Here is a 27,865-nt window from a genome sequence, read left to right on the forward strand (position 1 = left end):
CTACAGTGGTCTTTACACGAGTACTACAGCAAGATTTTATTTTATTTTATCTTTTTTTTTTTAAGTTTATATATGACACCCAAACACACAACAAATATTTATTTCACGGCTCTCAAAAATACTTCATTCTGAATCTGATTAGTCAAAATATCGACGTTTTACCGTTGCACATGGTAACACACCGGCGCTACTTGCACGTCTCAAAAATTACTCCGCGGTTTTTATTAGTAACGCGAGTTAACGTTAAATTCGCTAGTTTGTGCAGCAAACAACGAACAGGTAGTAAAAGCAAAGAGCCTGGTGGAATTGTAGCAAAATATGTTTCCTAACAAGTCACTAAATGGCTTTGAATTGCAGCTAGAAATATATCAAATAATATTGTACGTTAATGGACTATTTTTAGCGGAAGCTTTAAGGTAATGTAAACAACATCGTGTGTATAGCAATAATAATAACTAAATAAATCAAAATTTTCATTTCATTGCATTTATTTATTTGGCAACGTTAAATAGTTGTATAAATAAGCGGGATAGTGTAGTCAATCGGTCATCATGGTACCCTCCACTTTGCGTCGCCTTACTGTACATCATCCTTACGTTGGCCTTGCCACAGTTTATTATCACATGAAGGTGATATGTTTAATTACATCATCACATGTTAATTTGAGTTGAGTGATTGATTTAAACAGACAGGCAGCGCGTGCAAACATATCACATGATCAAAGTCGCACTGATTAAACCAGCAATCACAGGATTCCTGTTTCCATCAACGAACATGCAAATTGAAGATATGATAAGCAAAAGCAACATCCTCGTTTCTGTTTTCGCTCGACTGCACAACAGTAACTGTATTTGAATAAATATAATTGGTATGAACCGAATGTCAGATGCAAATTTGGTCGGTTTGGCCGTTGGTAGCTACTTGGGCAACTGAAATAAAGGGGATGCGCAGGGATAAAGTTGCCGTTGATCCTCTAATGAGATGTAACTCAATGAATGTATAAGCCACTGCAGCTCGACGTGTTGGGCAGGAGGAGGCGCATAGGACGGTCGCATCATTTCCAACCGACGAAGATTATTATTAAAATGTCCCAGTAGAACGGGGCTGCCTTCCTGTCTCAATCGGCCATGCGTCCTCCGAGTGAACGAGTGAATAAACGAGGCGTTGCGGAGCGCTGTTAGCCAACCTGGATGCTCCTCATGCACAACGATAGCGCGTCGAGCGCGATAGTATGTCGTCGAGCTGTCATGTGCTGATAATCGTCCTGTTTCTGTTTCGCTCCGGACTTCCATAGGGGGAATGAGTAATCGTTATGTGGTCATTGAAGGAGGCGGGTATCTCACAGACATCCGGAATCCATCGCGGAATCCCACAGCTGTACCGCGGCGCTGCGAGTCAAAGCGGCCCGCTTTAGGAGCTCCTACCGCTCGTCGTTATGCCATTCCCAACACTGTTTATGGAGGATCGCCGTACGAGACAGTCGTGCGTCATTTCGTGCCTTGATTGATACGCGTTTTCCCGTAATATGGCCGATCAGAGCAACATTCAATCCGCCGCCTCCAAAAGCATCAGGCCGTTCAAATCCAGTGAGGAATACCTGTATGCCATGAAAGAGGATCTGGCTGAATGGTTGAACACGCTGTACGATCTGGACATCACGGCGGACACTTTTATGGAGGGTCTGGAGACCGGCTGCGCGCTCTGCCGGCATGCAAACAACGTGAACCGCGCCGCCCACGAATTCAAGACCAAGTATCCAGATACGGCGCTTTCGCTGCGGATACCCAGCAAGGACGTGGTCTTCCAGTCGAGGAACGTCATACCGGGCTCGTTTTTGGCCAGAGACAACGTGTCCAACTTCATCGGCTGGTGCAGGCAGGAGCTCTGGATCAAAGATGTGCTCATGTTCGAGACCAACGACCTGGTGGAGAGGTGCAACGAGAAGAACTTTGTGCTGTGCCTGCTGGAGGTGGCTCGCCGGGGGGCCAAATTTGGCATGCTGGCCCCCATGTTGATTCAACTCGAGGAGGAGATCGAGGAGGAGATACGGGACCAGGAGAACCTGACGGAGGCTCTGGGGGAGTCGCAGAGCCCGCCGAGCAGGACGTACAGCCGCAAGAAGAGCATCGGCGAGCCCGACCCAGAGCTGCTGGCCCGCTGGCAGCAGCAGCAGAAGAGAGTCCTGCTGGATATGCGCAACCTGGACGAGCTGGTGAGTTTGACAGGTGTTGGGTCTTAGGCAGGCTCATAATAATAGCAACTGGTGGGTTATTAATAATCTGCTTAGATGGTATTCAGAACTTGATGCAACTTTTAACAGTTAAAACATCCTACAAGTCAGAACTCCAGACATGGATGTAATGTGTCATGTAAAGTTCTGGTGTTTATATGGACCAGAAATGACATATAGGTTAACAAAGTTACATCGTTCAGTGCTTCTACTTACTACAAATCTTGACTTGCACTGAATTCAACTTTTAACTTCAATGGCTCTACATCTCAAATGTCAGCCTTGGAAGAAAAACCCAATGCATCTCATTAAACTAATACATTAAACATGGGACAAAATATGGCTTCACCTAATGTTAGTTTTTAAATATAGCCAAATTTATGCTTTAAAATGATTGCTAGAGCGAACAACAAAGTAAAGTACCATTTATTTTCATTTTCTTTTTATTTGAATGGCTACCCATTATAGATAACTTTGCAGTTTCTTTATTATATAGAAATAAATTAGACACTTATTTAACATTTAAAAATGATTTTGTTGTTTTAAGTAATTGTGACTTAATTCTTTTGTCACAACCATGTAACTAATGACGAAAATTAGTTTGAAACCATATAAATTAATTTATTGAAGTGAATGCCAGATTTGTAAAAAAATATAAATATTAACCATGTGTCAAATCCCCCATAACTAATGAAGAAAATTTGCTTTAAACCATCTAAATTCATTAATTGAACCGTCTAAATTCATTTATTGCAGTGAATGCCAGATTTGTAATAAATAAATAAATATTAACCATGTGTCTGTCACAGCTCGCATAACTAATGAGGAAAATTAGTTTGAAACCATCTAAATTCATTAATTGAATCTAAATTAATTTACTGAAGTAAATGCCAGATTTGTAAATATTTATCATTTGTAATTATGATTTGTTTCGGACCATATTGAGTGAAAACATCTTTTGTGAGAAAAGATACAGGATACAAACATACCTCTGATCCCTTTTATTCGTTCAGTTTTGTAACCTGTTTCATCCCAGTGATTCAGTGATTGACATTATCTGGTCTTGTGAGTGGATCTTTGTTTGTGTGTGTGTGCTGGATGAAAGGTCAGAAAGTGTGTGATTTGTATTGGTGTGTGTCATCTGAGTCTGCACATTTTCTCATGAGGAATGCAGACCGTCCATGCCATATCTCGCCTATGTGTGTTCTTGAGGGTGAAAGGTTGTTCTTAAGGACCAAAGAAATTGGATTCTGGTCTGTGTTGGTAAGTTAGTGAGAATGCAGAGTGACTGATAAACACATCATTCTTATTTGATTTAGCTTCTTTGCCACAGCCGCAAATATTGCTGTTTCAGAAAGATGCTTCTTCAGTTTGCACTGTGCTTTTGCTAGTCCTGATAATCTGCTCTCACCCACTTATTCTGACGTCAAAATGTTTAGGGAACAACAGGAGAAAATTTGCAATCTCCCACAAGCACTGGTGCACAGAGACTTCATTTGACTGTGTCCCAGTTACTTTGTACCACTGGACAACTGTGGTTATTTCCCTCTAAAAGTCCCTCTCTTCACTCCATTTATGCTCTGATCAGCAATGTTAATTTCACCACATAAATCCACCAAACTGTCAACATAATCCCAAAGATCAATATTTAAAGAATTAAGTTGCCATCTAGTGTTGGTCCATCATAGAAACAGCAGTGAGCCCTTGTGAGCGTGAACTGCTAGCATCAGCATGAGTTGAGGCAGGGTGAAGAAACAGTGAACGTCAGGTGCTGTTACATCAGGAACTCGTTCCATACAGGTTGTTAGTATTTTTTACTGAATGTAAGCCTAATGTTAAAGTATACGGTCAGTGATTCATCTGGCACAGTAGACACTTTGATTTGTCCCCTTTTACGGTTGACTTTGTCTGGATCATCTAACACAGCTGCTCATCTTATCTCACAAGCCATGTTGCTGAACAGAGCAGCTGGCTTTGTCCTGCAGAGACAGGGTGGATTCAGTGACAGGCAGCAAGTCCAATCATCAGATCACCCTGAAGCACTCAGCAGTATTCACACTCTCTCATCTTGTCTGCTTTAATATATTGGTCTGTGAGATTAACTGCCCTTTATAATTATACAGTTTCTCACAGGCTTTGTTCTCTGACAGGCAAGTTCGGACAGATCTTTGTTTTGATTCATTTAGAGTTCATCGTGTTGCCATATTTGAGAGATATGTCACTTATGACCGATTTATGTAAAGTATACATAAATACTAAATACATAGTATAAAGTATACTTCCACACAAATACATTCAGACTTCCTCTCTTTCTATATATAAAGCTTGTTGTATCATTGTTTTAGGCAATTTGATAATACGGAAGTTCTGTGTGATTGTTGTTTCTTTTCTTTTCTTCTTTTCATCATGGCACTTGCTTTTGTGCTTTCTTGATTTAGTGTAATAAAACACTGTGAAAGAAGTCAAATAAACTTTAAAAGTGGGGATGCTCAGTATATCAGTAGTGTATGAGTTATCTGATGATGTAATTGATTTGTAACTTTTATTTGTATCAGTCCATATTTGATATTCAATTCTGTATTCTCCTTTTTGACATCATGTAACACTTACTTATAGTTAATATTAAACAACATTTTTCATGCATTCATTTTTGAGTGAACTATCCCTTTAATAATATTATTTAACTGAATCTGTTTGACTACATTAGATTACACCAGCAATTATCACATTATGGTCCCCAAGTCTATCATACTTGCTTTGATTATGATTATTTTTTATTTCTCACTGTTTTTGTGAGTGCTGTCCATATGAATGTGTGGTGTAATCCAGTCTACTCACTTTTTATGTTTTGGGTTTAGTTTGAGGATTTTAGCATCGTCACTTGGTTATTTTAGATTTAATACTAATACACACAAACATCAAAGTCACTGTCCAAATGAAAGATTCATGATTGTAAAGTAAAACGATGACCATGAGGATTATTCTACTTTGATCTTGTATTTCTTTAAGAGATTTCCATGGAAACAGGATAGAAGACTTTTGCGGATGTGCTCAGATTTAGTATTGGTAATCCTATTCATCCCTGTGGAATATGAAAGGTAGTTTTGCCTGATCCTCGTCGTCCATTAGTTCCTTCCCAAGAGGGTTTAATATTCTGAAATAACATTCATGCTGCATGAGGAAAAGCAGAAGTGTCTCAGAGATATGAGTGTATTTGAATTACACAGCTATAGTTCCTCTTGATTTTCTTAGTTACAGAAACACTGATACAAATACTCCTCTGCACCTTTCTCTCTAATGCCTTACTCATCTCTGGTAGGTTTGGCTGGAATTTTCCACTGTTGGGCAACGTGGGGGGAGACAGGGCCACTGCTTCCACCTGTGTAATGTTATATAGTACAGCCTAGTCCTGCTAAAACGTCTAGTCACAAAAATGTATCCCATGTAGTCACTTCTAATACTCTAGAACCCAACTCAAAGTTGAGAGAGAGACAGTTTTGCTCTGTCTGCTTTCTCAGCCCATTTGTCATTTGTTCGGGTAACTTCTGTCGTTGACGCACTGTCTCAGTGCATTACATCACTCATCATATAGTTGCACATACCCTTGGCTACTCAGAATGCTTTAAATAGAAATGTAATATAACATACACTTCCGTAGGTTGTGAAAGTCTCTTATGCTCACCAAGGCTGCATTTATTTGACAAAAAATGAAATGACAAATAAACAAATTGTGAAATGTTATTACAATGGATTTTTTTTTGTATGTATATATTTTACATTGTAATTATTTCTGTGATGGCAAAGCTGAATTTTCAGCAGCCACTGACACCAGTGTTCAGTGTCACATGATCCTTCAGAAATGGTTCAGTTTAATCAAAATGTTGAAGAATTTAGAGCTGGAGAGAGAACTGGAGATCAAAATACTAGTGTAAGGATTTTTATTTATTTATTTATTTTTTGCACATGCTTTCATAAACACAGACAGCGTTTTGTCAGAAATACCCGATGAAATGACATCAAGGCACATGACCAGAAGTATGCCCTACAATTTCTGAGACATCAGTGCCATTATATACTGTATCTAACAGGCTGTCTTTTCTCTCTTTCTCCCCCTCTCTCTCCCCACACCCCGAGGCCTTGACATTCTGCTCCATGGTTTTGTCAATAATGCACAGCCCCGTTATTCGCTCTCTTTTTTGTTTCTCAGACACGCACATGCATGTGTACAGTACACACACTCACACAGAGCCTCTGCCCAGAGCTAAGTAGAAAAGGACAGAGAGAACACACTGCTTGATGGTGCAGTGTAGTATGGCTGCCCTTCTCATGAAAATATAGCTCAAGTCATGTGCTTTGTTGAGAAGTGTGCTGTTGTACCAGTAAGCCACCATTTGCAATTGCAACTAGCAATACCCCGCTGTTGCAAGCACTACTATGATGTTCCGCAATGTAAAATGATCATCATCTTCAAACTGCTTGCAGGGTTTTGACCACACATATGCTGTCCTACGCTCATTGTGCTCATGGGTCGAAATTGAGAGATTTATGGAGGTATCTGCAATCCCCTAAAGGCCGAAGGGAACATGAGGACAGGGAAAGAGGGAGGGAGATGGAGCCATGAGGTAGAGGTGAATCGAAGGACAATGATAGCGGGAGAGAGGCTGATATCACAGAGAGGTGGGGTCGAGGGAAAACAGAAAGCTTTGCAGCTAAAGGAATGGGAAAAGAAAAAAAAACAGGAAAAATGCAGTTGAGTAGAGAGAGTAAATGAAAGATGTGTGGGGGCGAGAGAGAAGAAATAAGAGCAGAGAGAGAAACAGAACAGAGGTGAACTGAGGACAGAATAACGAGAACAAGATGGATGGAGAATAAAGAGAGCAGCAGAAAGAGTGAGGGCAGCTGGGGTGATGTGTTGCTCAGTGAACCTCATGGCAAGGACATTATCATTGTGCATTTTCAAATTAGCATAATTTTAAAACTGCTTTCAGATTTATTTAACAGTGTTGAAACAGTTACAGTTTTTTTTTTTTTCAGTTCAGTTATTTTACTGGAACATTTCCATTTTATATGTGCACTACCATTTTTGTTTTTTGCTTGTATAAAATACAATAAAAAACAGTAATATTGTGAAATAGCTTAAAAAAATATTTAATTTTAATATATTTAAAAATGTGATTTATTTCTGTGTTAGCAAAGGTCACTTTTTACTCCAGTCTTCAATTTCGCATGATTCTTCAGAAATCATTCCAAAATGCTGATTTGGTGTGCTTTTTTATTTTTTTATTTTACTGTAGTCAATGTTGAAAACAGCTATGCTGTTTAATATTTTTGTAGATACTTTTTTTTTCTTAGGATGAATAGAAAGTGTGAGAAAAGAACATTTACTTAATATGCATCCTTGCTAAATAAAGTTATATATATTAGTCTCCGTTTGAGTATAATTAGTAAACTATAATAAATTTAGCAACTGACAGAAAAGGAAAGACGCAAACTGTATTTAAACAGGAATAGTCATTGCAAACAAGATTGCACATTGCACAAAAAGTACATTTGTAAGAGAATGAAGAGTCCTCTGCTATTTTCTATAAGTCATTGCGGTTTCATCTCTGATATCAGTATTAGTAACTGTACTGGCATCACACAGTAGACTGCTGCTTTTATGTTTTCGTTTACTTGCATTAATGGTGTTAATGTAATTTATGAAAATCTAAGGTCATTGTATTATTTTAAAAAAATGAGCTGCAGCAAAATAAAGCCTGCTCAAGCCTTCTTACTTGCACCATCAAACCAAGCTTCACTCTGCGTCTTAGTTTGAGTTTGCAATAAAAACTCTGCCTTATGCTTTACTGCATGTATTCAGAGAAGAACAGGCGACAGTTTGCCAGAAGTGCCTGTACTGTACAGACTGCTACACCCACTTCTAATGGATTTTATACCAGAGAGATAGACAGAGAGAGAGAGAGAGAGAGAGAGACAGGAAAAGTAGGTCATGGCAGTTTGTGCTGGGTCAGAATCACACAAGCTGTGAGAGAATGTCTCTCACTCTCTCTCTCTCTGCCTCTGAGTATTTCCCATATGAACTCATCTGTAGTCTTTTCTCTTTTGATGGTCATGCTGATTTATGCATTAAATTCTGGCTCCCATAAGCCATGTATCTTTCCATGGTGGCCTGCAGTACTCCTCTATTAACAGAACTAGCGGATTGGGCTGTATAAGTCATTTCATACAGCACCTGTCTATGTTCAGCTTTTGTTTGTGTGCACGCATGTGTGTATACATTCATGTGTAACTGAGCGTGTGGAGATGAATGTGTGTGCAGTGTGCACCCGTGTCTGCTCCGTGTGGAAGCTGAGTGATTTCTTAACTCTGTTGGTGGCTGATGGAATCACAGCATGGATGCCTTTCCTATTACAGTATGTACGGTGATATGAGCTATTGTTGTATTTTGAACATGCACAATGGTAATGCATACATTCTTTGTATATATTTTATTTATTTGAAGATATATATGTATATGTTTGTATATATATATATAGATAGATAGATAGAAAAACTAAATATTAAATGTGATAATAATAAGACGAGTCAATAGAAAATTAAAAAGATTTTTGAGTTGAGTGAGCTGAATGAATGGGAAGCACTGAAGCAAGTAATCCGCAATCTTTAATCTATATTTAATGTGTGAAATGCCTGTCAAAGTGAAAGAAATGCTTAAAAATTGTGAATTACTCCAAAATGAAGCAAGTTATTTTTAGTGTTGCTTATAATTACATTTTATGGCTCACAGCTAAATTTTATTTTAGTTTCTTTTCTTTTTCCATATTTACAAATATTTTTCCATATAAATAAATTAGATTAGATTAAATTACAAAACATTTGATTTAAAATGTTAATCAAAAGTCTCAATTGTCCATTTGGTGTCATTGCCACTGATTTCCCACTGCAATTGACACTAGAGTTGAGTTAAATATTTAAATAAATGAACAACCATGTTTTTGTCCATCGTGGCCTTATATAGTTTTTCCCTGAACAAATTTTATTATGGCTGAGATATGAAAATTGATTACATAATCTGTGCAGTAGATTGTGGGAAAACAGAGAGAGGTAGACTTTGTCAAAGGTTATATACTGTAGCTGGAAAGATTTTGTGCCAGATACAATTTAGGTCATGTGAATTTTTATATGTACCAGAAGGTCACCTGATGTTATAGCTCATTTTATCTCACTAAACGTATAGCTTCAGTTTTGTCATACGAAGGCCTCAAACAAAAGGACAAGCGTGTGATAGTCTTAAGCTGAGGCTTGAGAGGAGAGCTTTCGTTCATTAGTTCTTTTGACAAGACACATGCTTTACCCTTGAGTACAAGCCACAACAAGCTTTTATAGTGCACTGGAGAGGCTAACCTACAAAATGGCTTACTTGACTAAAAGGAAACAATCGTGTCATGGTAACTTAGTTTTTTCCTTTATCTTAAGTTTATCGCAAGCCCTATATAGCGCCGTTATTCTAAGCAGCTGGTTTGTCTGGTTAGGTCTCTCTTTACATGTGTGTGTGTGGAAATTTCAGTGGTGTTTTGATTTTTGATGGTAGAAGGACTGTCCTTTTAATTAAGGATGACAAATCAGATAAGACATGACAGATCTGTGAGAATGCATGTGCATGTTCTCCACATATTTTCCCTCTGTCTGTAAAAGTATGCTGGCAAAGCACACTACTCCTCTGTGATACAATCACTCGATCACAGATCTCTGCTTGCTGACACTGTAAATGTCACAAATGTCCTTGTTAAAAATCCTTTTTTTCTGTAGTCGTTCTGACAAAAGAAGATATTTTAAAATAGGTTTCATTATTTCCTCTTTATGCATACAATGTAAATCAGTGGGGTTCAATTAGACCCCACTGAATTTAATTTTATAATTTTTATTTTTGATTAAACTATGCCTTTAAGTGAAATGAAGTCTCTTCTTTTGATTGTCTAGAATATGTTAGACCTGTAAATGACCCAGATTATCTGTATTTTATTGTTTGGTTTTTGTGTGTGATGTTGATCTTGGGTTGGTTTCAGCTGATAGAGCTCAATTCATCTTAATTCACCCCTGTTGGAGATGCAAAAAATGTTTCTTCTGTGCCAGACACCCACTGAAGCGCTGAAGCAGCGTGCATGATCATATTTAGGTTGGAATGCACCCGGTCTTTATCTCCTAGTAGTGGAATCAGATATAAACTTCTTAGCAAACAGATCTCTCTTTCTTGCACAACTGAAACAACATACGTTTTTCTGCGAGGTAGGGTTTTTTTTCAGACTTTACTCAAACAGCGCCATACTGTTTAAATATTGTTATTATTCAGTACAGTTTTACTGTTGAATGTAATATGAAACATTTTGAGAAACACTTGCCCTGAGCACACAGGTATTTCACCCAAATATAACAGTTACTACAATTTATTGGTGTCAGCCATCACTGTTTCATGAAAAAGATCATTCATTCGGGCTGCTTTTGTAAGTGTGAATACAAGTCTACTACTATTTTTCACCATTTGAGAGTGTCTGTTCACACGGAACTCTTCTGAGATGCTCAGCCACGCAATTACTGAGAAACGAATCGGCTGTTCCAAAACAATCCACACCCACGGCCATTATATATCTAACCCGGAAGGGTCCTTCACTTTTTACCCATCTGGCCTTCTGTGTGTCACCTCTGTCGAAGCGTGTGGCAGTGTGTGTGTGTGTGTGTGTGTGTGTGTGTGTGTGTGTGTGTATCAGGTAACCTGCAGTTATCAGAGACCCAGATACAGCTCACAATCTCTCAGATGCTCCATTTCCCCATCTGCATCTCCAGGCTGACCTCGCCCAGCACTGTATCTTTGATGCTGGCTCTCACAGTCCCATAGTGCTGCTGTGTTGGTGGTAAAGGAAGCAGGGTGATAAACAGAGTTTTCCCTCCAGACATACACTCGGGCAAAAAAGCAGCACAGATAACAGCACTCGGGAACCAAAAACACAACATAGATGAGGTCTGAAAGCACACACAGAGTTCATGTGCATTTTCTTAAAAACACCCTTTTTTGTAGTGTTGTGTTTAGTCAGAATTTGTGTATTATTATGGTTGTCAAAAAGCATGTTTATGAGTGTATAATCGTACTGTGTGTGAACGTAAATTTTCACAGTTTAAAACAATTGCTTTTCATTATAAATTACAATATCAGCATTGGATTGAAAAACATTAATTCAGTAATATACATTTTTTTAAAATCCTTTTTACTTTTAATGGCAGTCGTGCAGAAATGAATAATTTTTTATACATTAGGATGGTAAATCTTTCAGTTGACAGAGTAGATCAATTCAGTTCATGATTTGCGGATTCAAAATCATTTTAAAAACTCTTTAGAACTTCTTAAGTACAAAATTTGTCATTTGATGTAGTTCCTTTGTTTGTATTTATTTTAAAGTACTATGTACACTGGTGATTGTCCATTGATTACATTTTTAGCACTTTAAATTGCATATAAAACAAAATGCAAACACAAAAATTCACAAATAGACAAAAATTAATATTGCACAGCACCATGATTTCTAAAATCATTGTGAATCATATAATTATATTCTTCCATAAAATTCCATACAAAAACTGAATCTATATATAACCCGAATTCCAGAAATGTTGGGACGTTTTTTAAATTTGAATAAAATGAAAACTAAAAGAATTTCAAATCACATGAGCCAATGTTTTATTCGCAAATAGAACATAGATAACATAACAAATATTTAAACTGAGAAATTTTACAATTTTATGCACAAAATGAGCTAATTTCAAATTTGATGCCTGCTACAGGTCTCAAAATAGTTGGGACAGGGGCATGTTTACCATGGTGTAGCATCTCCTCTTCTTTTCAAAACAGTTTGAAGACGTCTGGGCATCTGGGCATATGAGTTTCTGGAGTTTTGGTGTTGGAATTCGGTCCCATTCTTTCCTGATATAGGTTTCCAGCTGCTGAAGAGTTTGTGGTCGTCTTTGACGTATTTTTCATTTAATGATGCACCAAATGTTCTCTAAAGGTGAAAGACTGGACTGCAGGCAGGCCAATTCAGCACACGGACTCTTCTACTACGAAGCCGTGCTGTTGTATATGTGCAGTATGTGGATTCACATTGTCCTGCTGAAATACACAAGGCCTTCCCTGAAATAGACGTCGTCTGGAGGGGAGCATATGTTACTCTAAAACCTTTATAAATCTTTCAGCATTCATAGTGCCTTCCAAAACATGCAAGCTGCCCATACCGTATGCACTTATGCTTATGACTTTTGAACCGAATGCTGATAACACGCAAAATGTCTTGCTTTTTCAGCCCTATGTTGCCCCCGTGCAAACTTTTTTGAGACCTGTAGCAGGCATCAAATTTGAAATGAGCTAATTTAGTGGATAAAAGTGTAAAATTTCTCCGTTTAAACATTGTTCTATTGTGAATAAAATATTGGCTCATGTGATTTGAAATTCTTTTAGTTTTCATTTTATTCAAATTTAAAAAACGTCCCAACTTTCCGGAATTCGGGTTGTATCTCAACAGTGTTATTGTTTGTGTGTGAGTTCTGAACATGGTCATGCACCTGTGCTGCTGTCTTTTAGAAATCACACTGAACAATATGAATCAGATGTAATGTCACATTAGATAAATGTTAACTGTGGAAAATAACTTTAACAGTGTTCATTTAATTTGCCGCAGAAGTTAATATGTCAACTTCGTCAGCCCTGTTCATTATCATATTTATTCACTCCCAGCAGGCGACTCCTCTCTCCTGCCGTCTCACTCCTCCTCCATCAGGTGTTCATTTCTTTCTGTCTGCCAGTATGTTTTCCCAGGAGATGCCTGCATCCGTAACGGAGAGAGCTCTGATAACTGCAGTCATATGACCGTTGTCTCTTATCACTGTTTCCAGAGCAGTGCAGAACCAGCATTTTCCCATTCTCAGAGCTGAGTCTATCACAGATACATCTCGTCTGCTCTGTTTGCATACAGTATATGCTGCTGACAGTAGACATTGCTGGGGAGACAGACATTTAAATAATGTCTCCACGTCTTACATTTGGCAAGGGTGGTTCCTCAGTTAAAATCAACAAAGAAATGCTGTGAGAACATTACAGGGAGTCTCTGGTTGAATGGCAAAGCTCTGTGTAAACTTGATTCTCCTTCAGTCTAATGGAAGGAGACTTTAAACTGTGCATCTAGCATGAAGGCTCCATACTTCTCTAGCATTTAATTGTTTTCCCTGAGGTTCATTTGTAATGTTTGAAGTCCATTTATAATTTTACAGCGTTTCCAGTAATTCTCAGTGACTGACATTCAACAACTATTTAAAAATTTATAGCTGTTGCTAAAAGAAACACTCAACATAGTGGTAACCCCAGAAAGCCTGCACATTTACACACAATAGATTTGTTTTTTGAAGGTACAACATGAGTTTGCTCGAATGCTGCTTGTGTGAACTTTTACTGTAATGGTCTGTTTTTGCTGCTATAGCTTTAAGAATATTATATGTGAGTGGGCTCTGTTATGACTGGCTAACCTCTTCTTATTTAAAATGAATGAGAACATTTGTATGCAGTGTTGATGACTGGAAGCATTTTGGTTTTGTCACCTCATTTGTTTCTGGTATAGATATGATGGAATGGAAAGAACCCATAAATACTATGAGAGGGGACCTGACAGTTTTGTATTACCACAGAACTCTTTAAGGTGGTCACTGCTTACAGACTTTCCAGAACAGATGTCTAGACAAAGAGAGCGAAGCATGAGAGAGGCAAAATACAGCAAGAGAGCACTTCTTACTTCAGAGAGAACAGCAGTGAGTCTGTATTACAGCTCATTTTGGTTCTGTGGTAACTGTCAGACATATGCTGCCTAAATAGACATGACGATGGCTCTAATTATAGAATATTCCAGCTTTAACTCTCTAATCTTCCAAACAGGCCAATAATATGGAAAATTAAAGTTATTCATGGCAATTCTAGAGCAAATTCAAATCCAACTTCAACTACAGTCAATCAAGTCTCACTGACTGTGTGTGTGGCAGTAGATCTTCTCCATCATGCCAGCAGAAGTCTGCTGTCTCTCATCTGTGGAAACTCAACTGAATTTGTCTGTGTAGGAAATAAGGATGAGTTTCCCATGTGTTTGCACAAGCAGTCCAATGGAACAGCATCAAAGTGTACTTTCCCACACTTGTAAGTTGTAACACTGTAGAAAATCTGGTAAAGAAAATACACTGCATACTATATAAATGTGCATAACATAATATAAATAATAAAATAATGTTGCATTGGAAAAAAAAACATGTTATGCAAAAGGTATATTAATTAATACGTTTGTTTTTTGCATTTATTAATTAAACCTTTTCTTTTTATTTTGGCCTGAAATACAACACTGACATGAATCTTTAGTAGATCTGCACACATACACATTGGAATTTAATTTGTGATATTTGTAACTTTTTTTGCTGAACAAGTGTCTGTCTTATTTATCCTTTCTGAAATGGCTAAGGTGTGTTGGAGACAACGTTTTGTCTTGCCGTACAGGTTTCAACTCTTAACACTCCTGCTCTCTCGTCTGATCTTGATTGATCTTCTGGACTTTTGCCCTGTTTGTTGTCATGGTGCCACACTCATTTAGGAGAGATTTTCAAAGACCGCAAACAGAACAGAACATCAGAGTGAACTAGAGAGAATGAGAGTCTGCGCAAGTCCATGATCACCCCACCCAGTACAGCACTTTCCTGACCGCTCTAAATCAGAACACATGCATGCCTCCATGCTGTTACATCACTCTCTTTCACATCAGTAATTATGTTTTATGTGCATGTGGCATGTGCCTTTGAGTTAATCACTGGGCAAGTCCCAGATCTCATCAGGATATGACGCAACTTTAGGGAATGGCTCTTTGTTTCACTATTTGTGCTTTAGAGAGAGTGAGAGATAGTTGAAGAAAGAGAGAGACTATTAGTTTTCCCCAGGGAGTGATTCAATTAAGGTGTGACAGGAATTGGAAAGGTCGGGCTCTTTCGGTGAGTCAATCACCTCAGGAGCTCAGGAGTCAATAACAGACCATCCTATGATGCATCGCATATAAGTTTCATTCTATCCGTTCACATGCTTACACACCCTCCCAGCGTCCTTCACTCTCTTAACGCACTGAGTTGAAGCGAGGTAAGGGATGTGACTCAGTGTTTCTCACAGGAAACTGCTTCTGTTCAGGTGCTGCTGGACATTCAGTGGAACGTTTGTCTCTGAGTGTAACTAAATGTCTTTTATAGTCAGTGAGCCCGTAAACAACTGAATACTAAAGAATGACTCCGTGTTTGTGAATATATCTCCGCTCACCTCCTATGTGGAAGAGATATGTACATAAATATAATACAAAAATATTTATTGATTTATTTAAATTTTCATATATATTCTTAGAACTTTTTATAAGTTCAGAAGCAAAGTTAAATGAGAATACAGCATTCCATATAAGTTCCTGACTAATATGTTTTGGTGGTTAGTGACCCAACTATTGTATTTTTATTTATTTATTTTTTGTTCAGGAACCATGGTACCATGCCCAAAAATCCTTTAGTAATACCATGCTAATTTTTCAAAGTTTTTTTGTTGGTGCAATCAAACAGAAAGCTATATCATCTATAAATATATATGGAAAGTAAGATGTTTCTTTACACATTTTTCTTATAATAGATAATAGTTTACTTTTTATTAAAAAAATATTTATTTATTTTTTTTAATATTGGGTAAAGTAGTCATGATTCATACAGGCCTGTATTTACCATTTAGAAGAATTGGCTTCCTAATATATGGCAGAATATACAAATGCTTAAACTTTTGCAATATTGCAAAAGTTTAACTATGATTGTCTACACACTGTATGCTATTTGTTTAATAAGATTTTATATTGTGTTTTGTAGGTTCGGGAGATTCTGGGCCAGTGCTCCTGTCCATCACAGTTCCCCATGACCAAAGTTTCAGAAGGGAAGTACAAAGTCGGAGACTCCAGCGCACTCATCTTTATCAGGGTACATCTTTAATTGACTCACCAGTTACTCATTCACCTGTCTATTCTGTCAAAACGTTGAGGCACTGTCTTTTTCTTTCTCTCTTTATTACTTAAAGCTGAAGTTTGTCTCTGTTTTCTGTAAAACGGATTGAAAAAATTCTGAGCTGAAGTGTGTATTTTTTTGTTTATTATTATAAAACAATTCAGTTAAATTCAGTGTTAAATGTAGGTTGACTCAACCAATGCCAATCAGTTTGATAACAATTATTATTTTTGCTATTTCATTTGGTGACGCAAGTGGCACAGAATGATACACCTCACTTTCTTTCATTACAAAGTTTTGTACAAATGCTGGTGTCACACCCACAGACATCAAGCCATCGATTCTGTTATTTACTTTTTGAATCTGCGCTGCTGTATCATTGGAATCTTTACCATTCCCAGAATAGAGGCCAAACTATAATAATTATAGCGCCATAATAAGTTATCCCGAAGTTTGAATGGTGTTTACACAGTTGCCAGGCTGACCTATTCAAGACTTGGCCTGTTATCCAACTTCATCTAAAAGCACCCACACCCATTCATACTGCAGACAGAAATGGAGACTTATGTCATTTCCTGTTCTCTACCAAGCTCTCTGGATGCCGTGTGTGTGTGTGTGTGTGTGTGTGTGTGAGGGAGTTGGTGTATGCGTATTTACATGCACTGTATGCATGCATCTGTGTCTTTTTAATATGCTGTTGTGTCTACAGATTTTCACTCTCAGCTGGAGGAAATTTTAGATGGAATTTTATCTTCCTCCAGTGCAGCAGGGCTGAATCAATTAAACTCGATTTAGCCTTATTCTCCTCCGCATGGAGGCCGTAACTGCAACTCTATATCTACCCTCTTTCTCTCTGTCTTGATCTGCTCAGTGTGTGTGTGTGTGTGTGTGTGTGTACCTTTTTTTTTTTTGCAAGATGTGTGTATGCAACTTAGCTGGTGCTGTTAGATTTAAACCCTTTTATTTACTGAGACTATAATTATACATAGACCCATCATCCTTCTCCAGCACAAATTAACGCTAGCTGCACAGCGTGAGGTGAAGCAGAGGCCATTCACATGCCCTGCTCAGCTCTCCTGTGTTGACATCAGTGAGGAAGACAGAAGGTGAAAAGCAAAGAAAAATGTTATCTGTCATCTTCTGGACGGTCACCTTGGTTAGAAGTTCAGTGCTTAATTTGATGTTGGTAAACTGAAAGAAAACCTCTCGAAATTGCTGAAATCCCTGGCAATGAAGACCTTGGCACAAAAGAACATTCGCTTTATTTACTGTTTATTATAATTATGGTTTCAGCATGTTTCCGCATGTTGCCATGGTGATGAATCCCAAGTGCTTTTTAAAGGGCAGATGAGTTAAGCTGCCAAAGAGTGCAGCACTCCCATTGGCTAAAGTAGAGGTACAATAAAAGTAAATTGTTACATTAAGGCCTAGTGTAACAAAAAATCTACCTGCCGTTACATTTACCTAAATACTTACTTGGGGTGTCAACAGATGATGATGATTCAAAGTCACGGTGTAAAAATTCTGAAATATTATTATAATTTTTAAGTGAACTGTTTTTATTTAATATATATATATATATATTTAAAATAATGTATTCCTATGATGGCAAGGTTTTCAGCAGCCTTTACAAAACACAATAACCAAAAAAAATTAAAATTTAGGAGTTGAGATTATAATATGATAGTTTTTATTTTCATATCATTGAACAAAAAAATGGTCCAGCCCACTGCAATACATTTTGCAATCACACTGGCCAATCTGTTAAAGACTTAGTGGTTACAAATAGCTTAGTTTTGATAAATTCATCATGACTCTGGAGACCATATATATAAAAAATCCTGTGTGAACAGCTCCTTACTGATTTTGTGCTGCCTTCTTTTAGTAAGTGTGGTTTGGCGAGGTGTGTTGTATTAGCAGCTGGGTGTAGACTGACTGCTGTCTTGCGAAACATTGTGTTTAGGTGATACTTCAAGCTTGAATTTAACCATTCCTCATTGCCGAATTCAAATATGCTTCAGGAGACATTATTAAATGTTGATTTTTATTGCATTGTTGTCAGAATTAATTGTACTATATTAGCGTGTTAAATTAACAGGCCAAAATACTGCATAATTATGACAGAAACCATGAATGTTAGTTATTTCTCTTTGTATTGTAATTATGATTAATAATGCAGATTAATAGAATGTACATTGTTTTGTGTAGGGGTACTACCTGTCATGTGGGAAAGACGTCCAAAACAAGCTGAGAACTGTGTAGAAGAATTACAGCCCTAGATTTAGTTCAGTACATGGTTTAGTTTGTATGTGTTTCAGTCTTTACATAAATGAGAGCTTGTGGAAGTTTGTGCAGGTGGGCAGTGTGCCAGTCAACAGATGTGCTCCCTTTTTTCATGGCAACAGCACACAGACACTCGTCACATGATTATTCCTTACCATGTGCTCAGCAGATGGAGTTTAGCAATGCTAAAGCTATAAAGAGCTTTGTTGCAACAGGTTCATAGTACACAATCAACAACAGTGAAAATGTGAAAGAGTGTTTTCCTGACTGAGCGTTTTTTTTTTTTTTTTTTTGATAAAGGAATCAATAGTCTCTTATCCTACATTTCTCTCTGTTCATCAGTGAAGAGCTAAAGTAACAGGGCTTGAAAAGAGGGCAGTTTCTATGCTAAATCTCCTCCATTCCCCTCTCTGTGAATACCAGCTGAGAGTGTGTGTCGGTGTGATGTCTTTTTATTCTCTCTCCAGCTCTGTCATTGCGTGTTGTCATGATAATGAAGGCGGATGGAGGCAGCAGTGGGGTGGATGGAGGAAGTGTTGGTGGGCAGCTCTGTTGTATAGCGTTATATGACACAAGGGCTTGAGCTTATAATAATCAGCTGACTGTCATGTTGTTCCACCTGTATTATTAGTGGTGTTTGAAGATAAGCGTCACTATTATTGTCCATACTAGGGGTCAGGGATTTAAACAAACTAACCCTACTGCTTGTGCTAAGGACATGAAAAATAACTCATACTTTACAGTTTGTTGTGGAGAGGTATGATATTTATTTTGCTAGGTGATCGGGCTTATCATTTTTAATGAATATTCATTTTTGATTTTTTTAAATTCTTTTCTTAGCTGTTTAAAAGCTTTATAACACAATTTGGATATTTGTTACTGTGTATGACAGCTATATTGAGTGTGTTATTTTGGTTGTGCATGTTAATGTGTGTGTGTGTGTGAAAGGTGTTAACATCTCTCTCTGTGTAGGTGTTACGGACTCATGTGATGGTGCGCGTGGGTGGAGGTTGGGACACACTTGAGCATTACCTTGACAAACACGATCCCTGTCGCTGCGCCGCATTCGGTGAGTTCACCACTTGTCACTTCCTGTCTCTGAGCTGTGAGATTTACTGGAATTTTTCAACAATACTACATGTGTTTCTCATGACTGATTGTTTACTTTCTTACAGTCTCATACAATCAAGTTAAACTAGTTTTTGTTTCTAGTGTTTTGTGTTTAATGAGGGCTAGTACCTTCATTGTTCAACACTAATAGTGTTACTCGATCTGTCTTTGGGCTTTTACAACAGAATTGGTAAAAGCTGCCTTAGTTCATATATTCATATATTATATATTCTTACATAATCCATATATTGCCATGTAATTTACTGCAAAAATATACAAACACCTTTGCCAACAGCCTTTACTGCTGCCATGTGATGTATCCTTAAAAATAAAAGTATTAATTAAAAAAATAAAATCTTACTGACCCTAAACTTTTGAACAGTACTGTACAAGGCTTTTTTTTTTTTCCATTTACATGTGTATTAAGTTTAAAAACACTTATGATGTTGATTTTTTTTTTCTGTGAATATTAAAATGAGTTGAATGATGCCTTTCTTTGACCTCAACAGCTCACCGGTATCAGCAAGCTAAAGCGAGTGGCCAGGGTCCTCACAGTAAGAGCTCCAGCGCTCACTCCTCCCGCTCCACAAGCCCAGGACCTCACTGGCGCAATGAGGGCATAGCACCCTACAAAACCTCAGACAGGCGTTCTCTGGACCCTGTGTTGGGCACCACGGCGCATTCCTCTCCATCGCGGCCTGGCAGGTCACACCATGCAGCTGTACCTCTGGAGATGGAGACTAACACAGTGCGGCCCACGACACTGCTGCCTCGACCACCACGAGACAGATCAGAACCGCGCCACTTTAATCCTCTCAGGTCAGTGCAGGTGTGTGTGTGTGTGTGTGTGTGTGTGTGTGTGTGCGCATGTTTACAGCTCCTGGGAAAGTACCTAAAATAGAAAAGTACCCAAAATCACACTGGAATCAGAGACACCTAGAAAATGAATGTGAAAGTCAGCTCTTATTTATTCTTATTTAAGAAAATTTGATATAAGAAGTGTAAACATGACTGATCTTGTAAACACTACTGAAAACAATTCATACATTTTGTAAATATACATTTTAAGAAGGGACTATAATTTCATAATGTATTATGTTTATTAATTATATAAAAGTTTTTTTTCTAAGACATGAAAAAGCTGATACCTTCTCCAGACAGAAAGAAGTAAAAATAGTAATAAAAAGAGAGAAAAAATTAAGAGAAAACATAATTCACGGAATCACTATATGTGTGCATGGATATGGAGAGAATGCAATCCTTGTATGGGAAGAATTGAAGCGTGAAGGGTTATGACTGGGACACATGCATGGTTGTGTGTTTGTACAGTTGTTTTGTCTGTGTAGATCCCTCAGGGTGTCTGCCATTTGCTCACACTGACCTAGTTAACTCAACACAAATTATAGCACTCTGCTTGTGCACTGTCTTCACAATGAGCTGCATCTTAAGGCAACCGTGCACATGCTCACAAACAAATACACACACATAAACACATAGATTATTGCAAGCAGATTTGAACTAATCCCAGGTGACATTGTCTTGACATCTATCCTCGTTTTGTCCAGTTTGTGACTCCCCCTTGTGTTAGAAAAAAATAATTACAGTTTTATAAGGAGACAATCACAGAGTTCCCTTTGCCAAATTATGCAAGTGATAACATATTTTAGATAAATTAATTTTTTTCTAGAGCAAATGGACAATTATATAGATATTTGTATTTACTTATTAATTTATTATTATTTTTAACAACCGCCTGAAAATGAATGTTTAAACATGACTATAAAAACTCCATGTTATGCATTACTGCACACTTAGATTAGTGAACAAATAACTCCTAAACACCCTGAAGTTTCAAAAGGTGCTTCGTTATTTCAATCAGATGGCATACTTGTACGTCAGTGTGTGCAGCCAGGACATTGTATAACTAGACCATGAACAGCTTGCTGGTTTATCTTGGCTGTGTGCCTCAATTTCCTTAGGCTGACTAATGATGCAGGCCAAGCGTCAGAGCAGCACACTTTAACACTTGCACTCCCAGAGCTGCAGGTGAGGCAGACAGGATTACTGAAGATTAGGATAATCTCAACTCCTAGGTCTGTCGCTGCAGAAACTGCTCAGAACATGGTTTATGCACCTTATATTACAGAACTGGGCTGTCAGGGTGTGTGCATTTCACTTTCTAGTCTAAATTAGTCTGCATTTGAATAAAATCAAATGAGGGCAGAATAGGGTAGCACTTTGACTGTTCTTAAGTGTATTTTAGGATCTGGAAGTTCTAAGTTTAAGAAATGATTTTAAATCAGTGATTTTATTCATATGCACACTCTGTTTTTCTGTAGTTCAAGAGTGTGTGTGAAGAGAGGGTGTCTGTGTGCACGTGTTTGATAATGCTAGAGGATGAGTAACATCTCTCTCTCTCCATTCCGATTTGATAGCTTTCTTTAATCCCAAAAAATGGCTCCTGAGGATACAGCCTTGCATAAAGTTCCCCTGCATGCTTGGTACAGATTCTCTGATTGATTAGTAATTCTAACCAAGAAAGATTTTTTTTAACTGATCAAAATAATAGCATTACATTGATCAAAAGTGACAGTAAAGATTTTTATATGTTCACCAAAAATTATTTTAAATAAATACTGTTTTTTTTATGTTCTATTCATGAATGAATTCTCAAAACGTGTGTTACTGTTTTCACAAAAATATTTAGCAAAACAACTATTTTCAATATTGATAATATGAAATGTTGTTTGGGCACCAAACCGAATTGTCGTTATGATTTCTGAAGGATCGTGTGGCATTGAAGACCTCTGTAAAAACAGTGCCATCAAAGGAATAAATTACATTTTAAAATATATTAAAATAGAAAACAGATATCTGAACTGGGAATGTTGTGTTTGCATTATAACAGTTTTTACTATATTTTTGATCAAATAAATGTAGACTTCATGAGCATACGAGACAATTTTCAGAAACATTAAAAAAATCTTACTGACCCCAAACTTTTGAACGGCGGTGTATGTGTGACACAGAATATGTCAAAAATATCAGACAGTATCAAATTTGAGAGTTGTCTCATACATCCCAATATCTATCTTAATCTTTCTCTCTTTCCTCTTACACACAGGAATAAAGAATCTCTTCTTCCGACTCGCAGGCTATCAGGAGATAGCGACTCTTCCACAGCCTCGTCTAAAGGTGGAGGAGGAAGCACAGGAGGAGGACGCTTCCCTCTGGGTACACGGCATGCTCATGGAGACGAGGTGGTTCTGTTGGTGAACCGTAAGGAAGGGAAACACGTTATTGAGCGTCCTGGAGCAGGAGCACAGATTCCAGCCCTGAGAACCCCTCAGACCCGTGCCCGCAGTGCTTCCAGAGAGCGCCCTGCACCACAGTCCACCTCAATCCTGAAACCTAGTCCGCCACAGGGCCCGGCAGAGGTACATCGAACACCCCGCCCAGAGAGAGGCAGATCACTGGGGCCCGAAGGTCCAAGGAAGCTGCAGCCTCCACGCTCCCTCAGCCAGGGCAAGACTCCTAGAGCCCGATTGGCTGACGTCAGCCCTGGATCATCACCTCGCCGCAGAGACCCTCAGTCTCTTTCAGTAGATCGGAGAGAGGAACTGAGACCCAAGCACATGCCCTCAGCATCCTCAAGAACATGTGGAAGTTTGGCCAGGAGACAAGCATCTTCCTCAGCCTCTAACTCGCCTGTGAAAAGCTGTGCGAGTGGAAGTCCTGCGAAAAAGGGGATGGTAACGCCACGACCCCCTGCACCTCGGTCACCTTCCACTGGGAGTCGAAAGTTGCTTCCCCCTGTCACACAGCCAGGGCGGCGCTCTCCGCATTCTTCTCCACGATCGAGTCATCACCACCCACCACGATCCCCTCGATCAGCACACAATGCACGATCCGCAGGGAGAGACCAAAAAGGTTGGGCAAATCCCTACAACCAGCAGCAGGAAACTCAGGAAGATAGTGGTATTTTTAGTTTACACCTGCTGCCAAGTCTGGATCCTCAAAGGGAGCAAGACTTATATCGCAGCTTTGAGGCCGAGTTCCTGGCCAACACGCAACAAACCAAGACTGTGCCGGGTAAAGCATCCACTGGAAGGGAAATGAGGTCGCTACAGCTCCCTGTCTCCCAACAAGGTGTAGCGGTGCTCCCAAACTCTTCGGGTGACACTAATGTTACAGACTCTGCTTACTCTTCTTCTAACTCTTCAACGTCTTCTCTTAATGTCGGAGGTAAGGTGGGAGTCCTGCCTGATTTGCGAGAGTCTAAACGGACTAATCCTCGCGCATGTGCACTCGAGGACCCTCCTGCCCTTCTCCATAGCCAGATTCGTGGAGGCCTCCCCAATGGAGGGCTCCTGGAGGGAGAGCGATGGGGTGGCAAAGGAGGAGGTCTTCGTAAGCTCCCCGCCATCTCCAGCTCCACAGAGGAAGGAGAGGCCTCAAATCCAGGCCTGTCAAGGTCAATATGCCTTCCCAAAGACATCAATGGGAGCCTCCCTTTGACGGAGGTGCCAATGGAGAGCCAGCAGGACCTGGTGGAATGGGCTGGGGTGGAGGGAGATGTACCACAAAGTACTGAACATCACCCAGACCTGCCATATGACAATGCTAACCTGCCACTTCCTGAGTCATTTCCCTCCCCTCCGCCACCTCTAGATGACTGTTCTTATCAGGACTCTTCCAGTGAGAGCTCCTCCATGTGCTTGAGTCTGAGTGAGCCTCCATCCGAAGGTTCCTGCACTCCTCCTCTACCGCTGGCCAATGGGGATACAGAAGACGCAGTCATCCTCCGTGCCAAGAAAGGTCAAAAGAAGGCAGAGAGGGTGCCCTCCATCTACAAGCTCAAACTGCGGCCGCGAATAAGACCCCGCACTGACAACAGACCCGAGAACAGCCCATCGCGCATCCCTACACCTGTACGATACAGGAATCATTGTCAGCAGTCTCCTGCCAATTCGTCTCCCCTCCAGACCCCACCACAGTCTCCACGTTTAAACAATCACCAACCCTCACACAAAGCTCTGCATCAGGCCTTTGCTGGCCTCATCCAACCCCAGCAGTGTTCCCCAGCTATGGGCTCTAGAGAGTGTGCCTATTCTTCAGAGTCCAGCCTAGACAATGAGGCCTGGATGTAGTGAATGACGATGATGATGTACACAGGCACAGATGATGTACATTTGTAAGACTAAGAGACAATGCACATCTGACTGTTGTGGACAACATGTAGCAGGATGCTGGAATCCTTACTGTCATTTCACTGGAGGCATAGATGTGTCCTAAAGTGGCTAAGAACACACAACACTATTCTTGACATCTTGGACCAACATAGCCTGTTCTGAAGATAATCTGAGAGCTACTGTACATGCACCATCTGAGCTATGTTTAATTTCGTTCAAGTCATTTTTCCTTTTAGATTTGTTCTGTTTGGGAAAGGAAATGACTGCATTTCCCTTTAGGGATCTGTAGTTTTTAATGCCCTCATGACTTGTTTTTGAATTCATTACATGAGGACAAATTTTAACTGGTGAAGTTTTCATTTGGTGGAAAGAAGTGTAAAAATCTTATTTTAATCAGGGAATTGTAATATACAGAGTATACTGTATACTGGAGAATAAGGTGGTGGAATCATTTTATGACAGATTTGAAGACAAACGCCTAAATGACGTTTTGACCATACTTCCATGAGGAATCCAAATGATCCAAATTGGAAATACAATTAAGTGGCTGTACTGTTGTTTTAGCCCAGGCTAAATAGGATGGCATATCAACTTGTTGAATCAGTTCTCTCATAAACATTTATGAGAGGACATAATTCACACATTATCTGTGCAACATCACCTTGGCAGACAAACAAACCTTGCATTTGTTTATGTTCTGTAAAAACTAATACGGTTAATCTATAGGTTTATATGTAATATATGTTCATTTGCTTAAATGTGTGGTAGTGTAATGTAAATATAATTATTATTAATTGACTTCAATATTAATGTACAAAATGTATGCTGTTTATTTCAGTATGGTAATTCTGCCTTAGCTATGCAATGTTGCTATTGAATGTTGCCTTGACAAATTTTCTTGCCTTAAAGTAAGGATGAGAAGCTGTGTTTGTGAAGTAGAGATGACAAGATGGCGTGTGTATGTATCTGGGTGGTTAAGTCTGAGTGTGTGAGGTAGAGAATGTTTGTTATACTGCATGGATCATGTGTTTTGGCCCATTGTTAACTGTGAGACAATCGCACATGTTTAAGGTCTCAGTAACAACAAGATCCTGCTTTATCAGCGTTCCTCTGTTTAAAGGAAAGTAAATTGCTTGATTTATCTGCAAGTGAGAAATGAAGGACATTTAATTAAAGATAGTGCCATATTAAACATCAATAGGATGTTTTTCAAAATATGGAAATCGTTACAAACGTATAGAAATGGTAATCATTCAGGAAATCAGGCCCTTTTTTTGTGAAAAGCCATACTGAGTCCAAAACTGCTTATGAAGTAGTGATATTTTCCATTGTCATCATCGGCAGACATAACATTTCTTTTAAAGCTTTATGGCGCCACCAAGTGGTTAAATTTTTTTGTTTTGTGTGACTTGAAAGTATAATATGAAAGTGTGACTTGAGTGGGTGATTATAAATTGCGTTTTTTTTTTTTTTTTAAACCTTCAAACACATCTAATCTTGAATTGGTACTGGTAGACACCATTGCATAAAATAGGAGCAAACAGTGACTCCACCTAAATGAATTACACTACACACATATTGGTTTGGCATTGGATTGTTTATTTATATTAAATGAGTAAGTTATTAAGCCTTGTTGATTGGTTGTGGGTGAACTGTTTTATCATAAAGGGACAATGTTGTATGTTTCTAAATGAATGGATGAATTGTTTACTTTTGGTATGTTCTCTTTCGGAGGCTTTAAACAGTACTGCCGTATGAGCTCAAGTGTTTTATTGAGAGGTGTTCTGATGTTTGCTGTTTTAGTGAATCAAAAGGGTTCCGAAAAAGTAAGGGAGATTTTATGGAAATGGATTTCAGTGTTCTTTTTTTTGCCTCAAGGACTGCAACCATACAATATTACTGTTAGCTTGGCCATTGACACTCCACAACAGCTCTTGTATAAAAGCTGCAATACAATGCATCACTACACATTGCTTTTATGTTCATTGCCATTTAAACGTCTGTTGTGACACTTTAGGACAATGTTAAATTTCTCAAATAGGTATAAATAAGGACAGTAGAGCTTTCTGCGGTCTTTCAAATTATATTAATGGTTGCTGTGCCTAATTCACACTTTAGTCAAACACACTACACATTCAGTAATCTTTACAGTATCTAATTATTAACTGCCATGCATTTGTACAGTTAACTCATTTTGAGCTCCAGTTGTATTTATGTTCTGCTTTCCAAAAAAAAAAAAAGACAGAAATATGTTTCTTTTCTGTGATGACATTCGTTATGCGTTTCTAATCACATTTAGGCATTTTGAAAGAAAAAATAATTTATTGCATGGATGGGTTCTGTTTTTCTTTATTCATTATTGACATCAATACTACAAGAGTGTAGATTCACATGTTTTATTTACTTGAGCGAACTCGTCTGATTTGCATTATGCAAATATGATGTTCAGATGTGATCTACAAAATGCATGTTGAATCTTTGTCATGCTCTGGTTTCGGTAAATGAAAAGGCTGTTGGGATGATTTGAAATCTGAATGTGTATTGATTTACTCATTTCTGCAGTTTGTTTGGCTGATTGTTTTTCTTTAATGTTGACAATGAAATGTAAGGTCTTGACATTGTGGAATTTGTCTGTGTTGAATAGCAATATTGAAAGACCAACATTCCACTGTTCCTTGAAAACCAATTGCTGTTAATTTAATTCTTGTAATAAAAATGTTTTGGATGAAATGCTTCGTATTGTGGAATGTGAATTGTGGTGTGGAATGAATATAAACATATGAAGGCTACAATAACCTATTATAATAGTAGAGGTGGGACCAAGTCATTGTTTTGCACTCAAGTCTTTGCATTCAAGTCCCAAGTCAAGTCCTGAGTCAAGATAGGCAAGTCCAAGTCGAGTTGCAAGTCCTCAACTTTTAGCTTCAAGTCTTAAACAAGTCATTAGTGCTCTTTGCCCAAA

General features: G+C 38.6%; 1 protein-coding gene across 1 annotated transcript; it reads left to right on the top strand.

Moving 5' to 3' along the window:
* Window positions 1-483: 483 nt before the first annotated feature.
* gas2l1 (growth arrest-specific 2 like 1) lies at window positions 484-27,633 on the top strand. Its single transcript, XM_058777500.1, has 5 exons — window positions 484-2,212; window positions 16,187-16,294; window positions 19,574-19,670; window positions 20,221-20,530; window positions 22,836-27,633. Exons 1-5 carry the CDS (start codon window positions 1,526-1,528, stop codon window positions 24,859-24,861), a joined length of 3,228 nt encoding a protein of 1,075 aa, XP_058633483.1. The 5' UTR covers window positions 484-1,525; the 3' UTR covers window positions 24,862-27,633.
* Window positions 27,634-27,865: the final 232 nt, after the last annotated feature.

This window comes from Onychostoma macrolepis, chromosome 05 (assembly GCF_012432095.1).
Source record: "Onychostoma macrolepis isolate SWU-2019 chromosome 05, ASM1243209v1, whole genome shotgun sequence".
NCBI lineage: Eukaryota > Metazoa > Chordata > Actinopteri > Cypriniformes > Cyprinidae > Onychostoma > Onychostoma macrolepis.

Excerpts from the sequence above, each read along its gene's own strand:
- gas2l1 (XM_058777500.1), top strand. The coding sequence starts at position 1,526 with ATGGCCGATCAGAGCAACATTCAATCCGCCGCCTCCAAAAGCATCAGG. Across the intron at positions 16,295-19,573 it reads GCGCACTCATCTTTATCAGG|GTGTTACGGACTCATGTGAT; the intron begins GTACATCTTTAA and ends CTCTCTGTGTAG. Across the intron at positions 20,531-22,835 it reads CGCCACTTTAATCCTCTCAG|GAATAAAGAATCTCTTCTTC; the intron begins GTCAGTGCAGGT and ends TCTTACACACAG.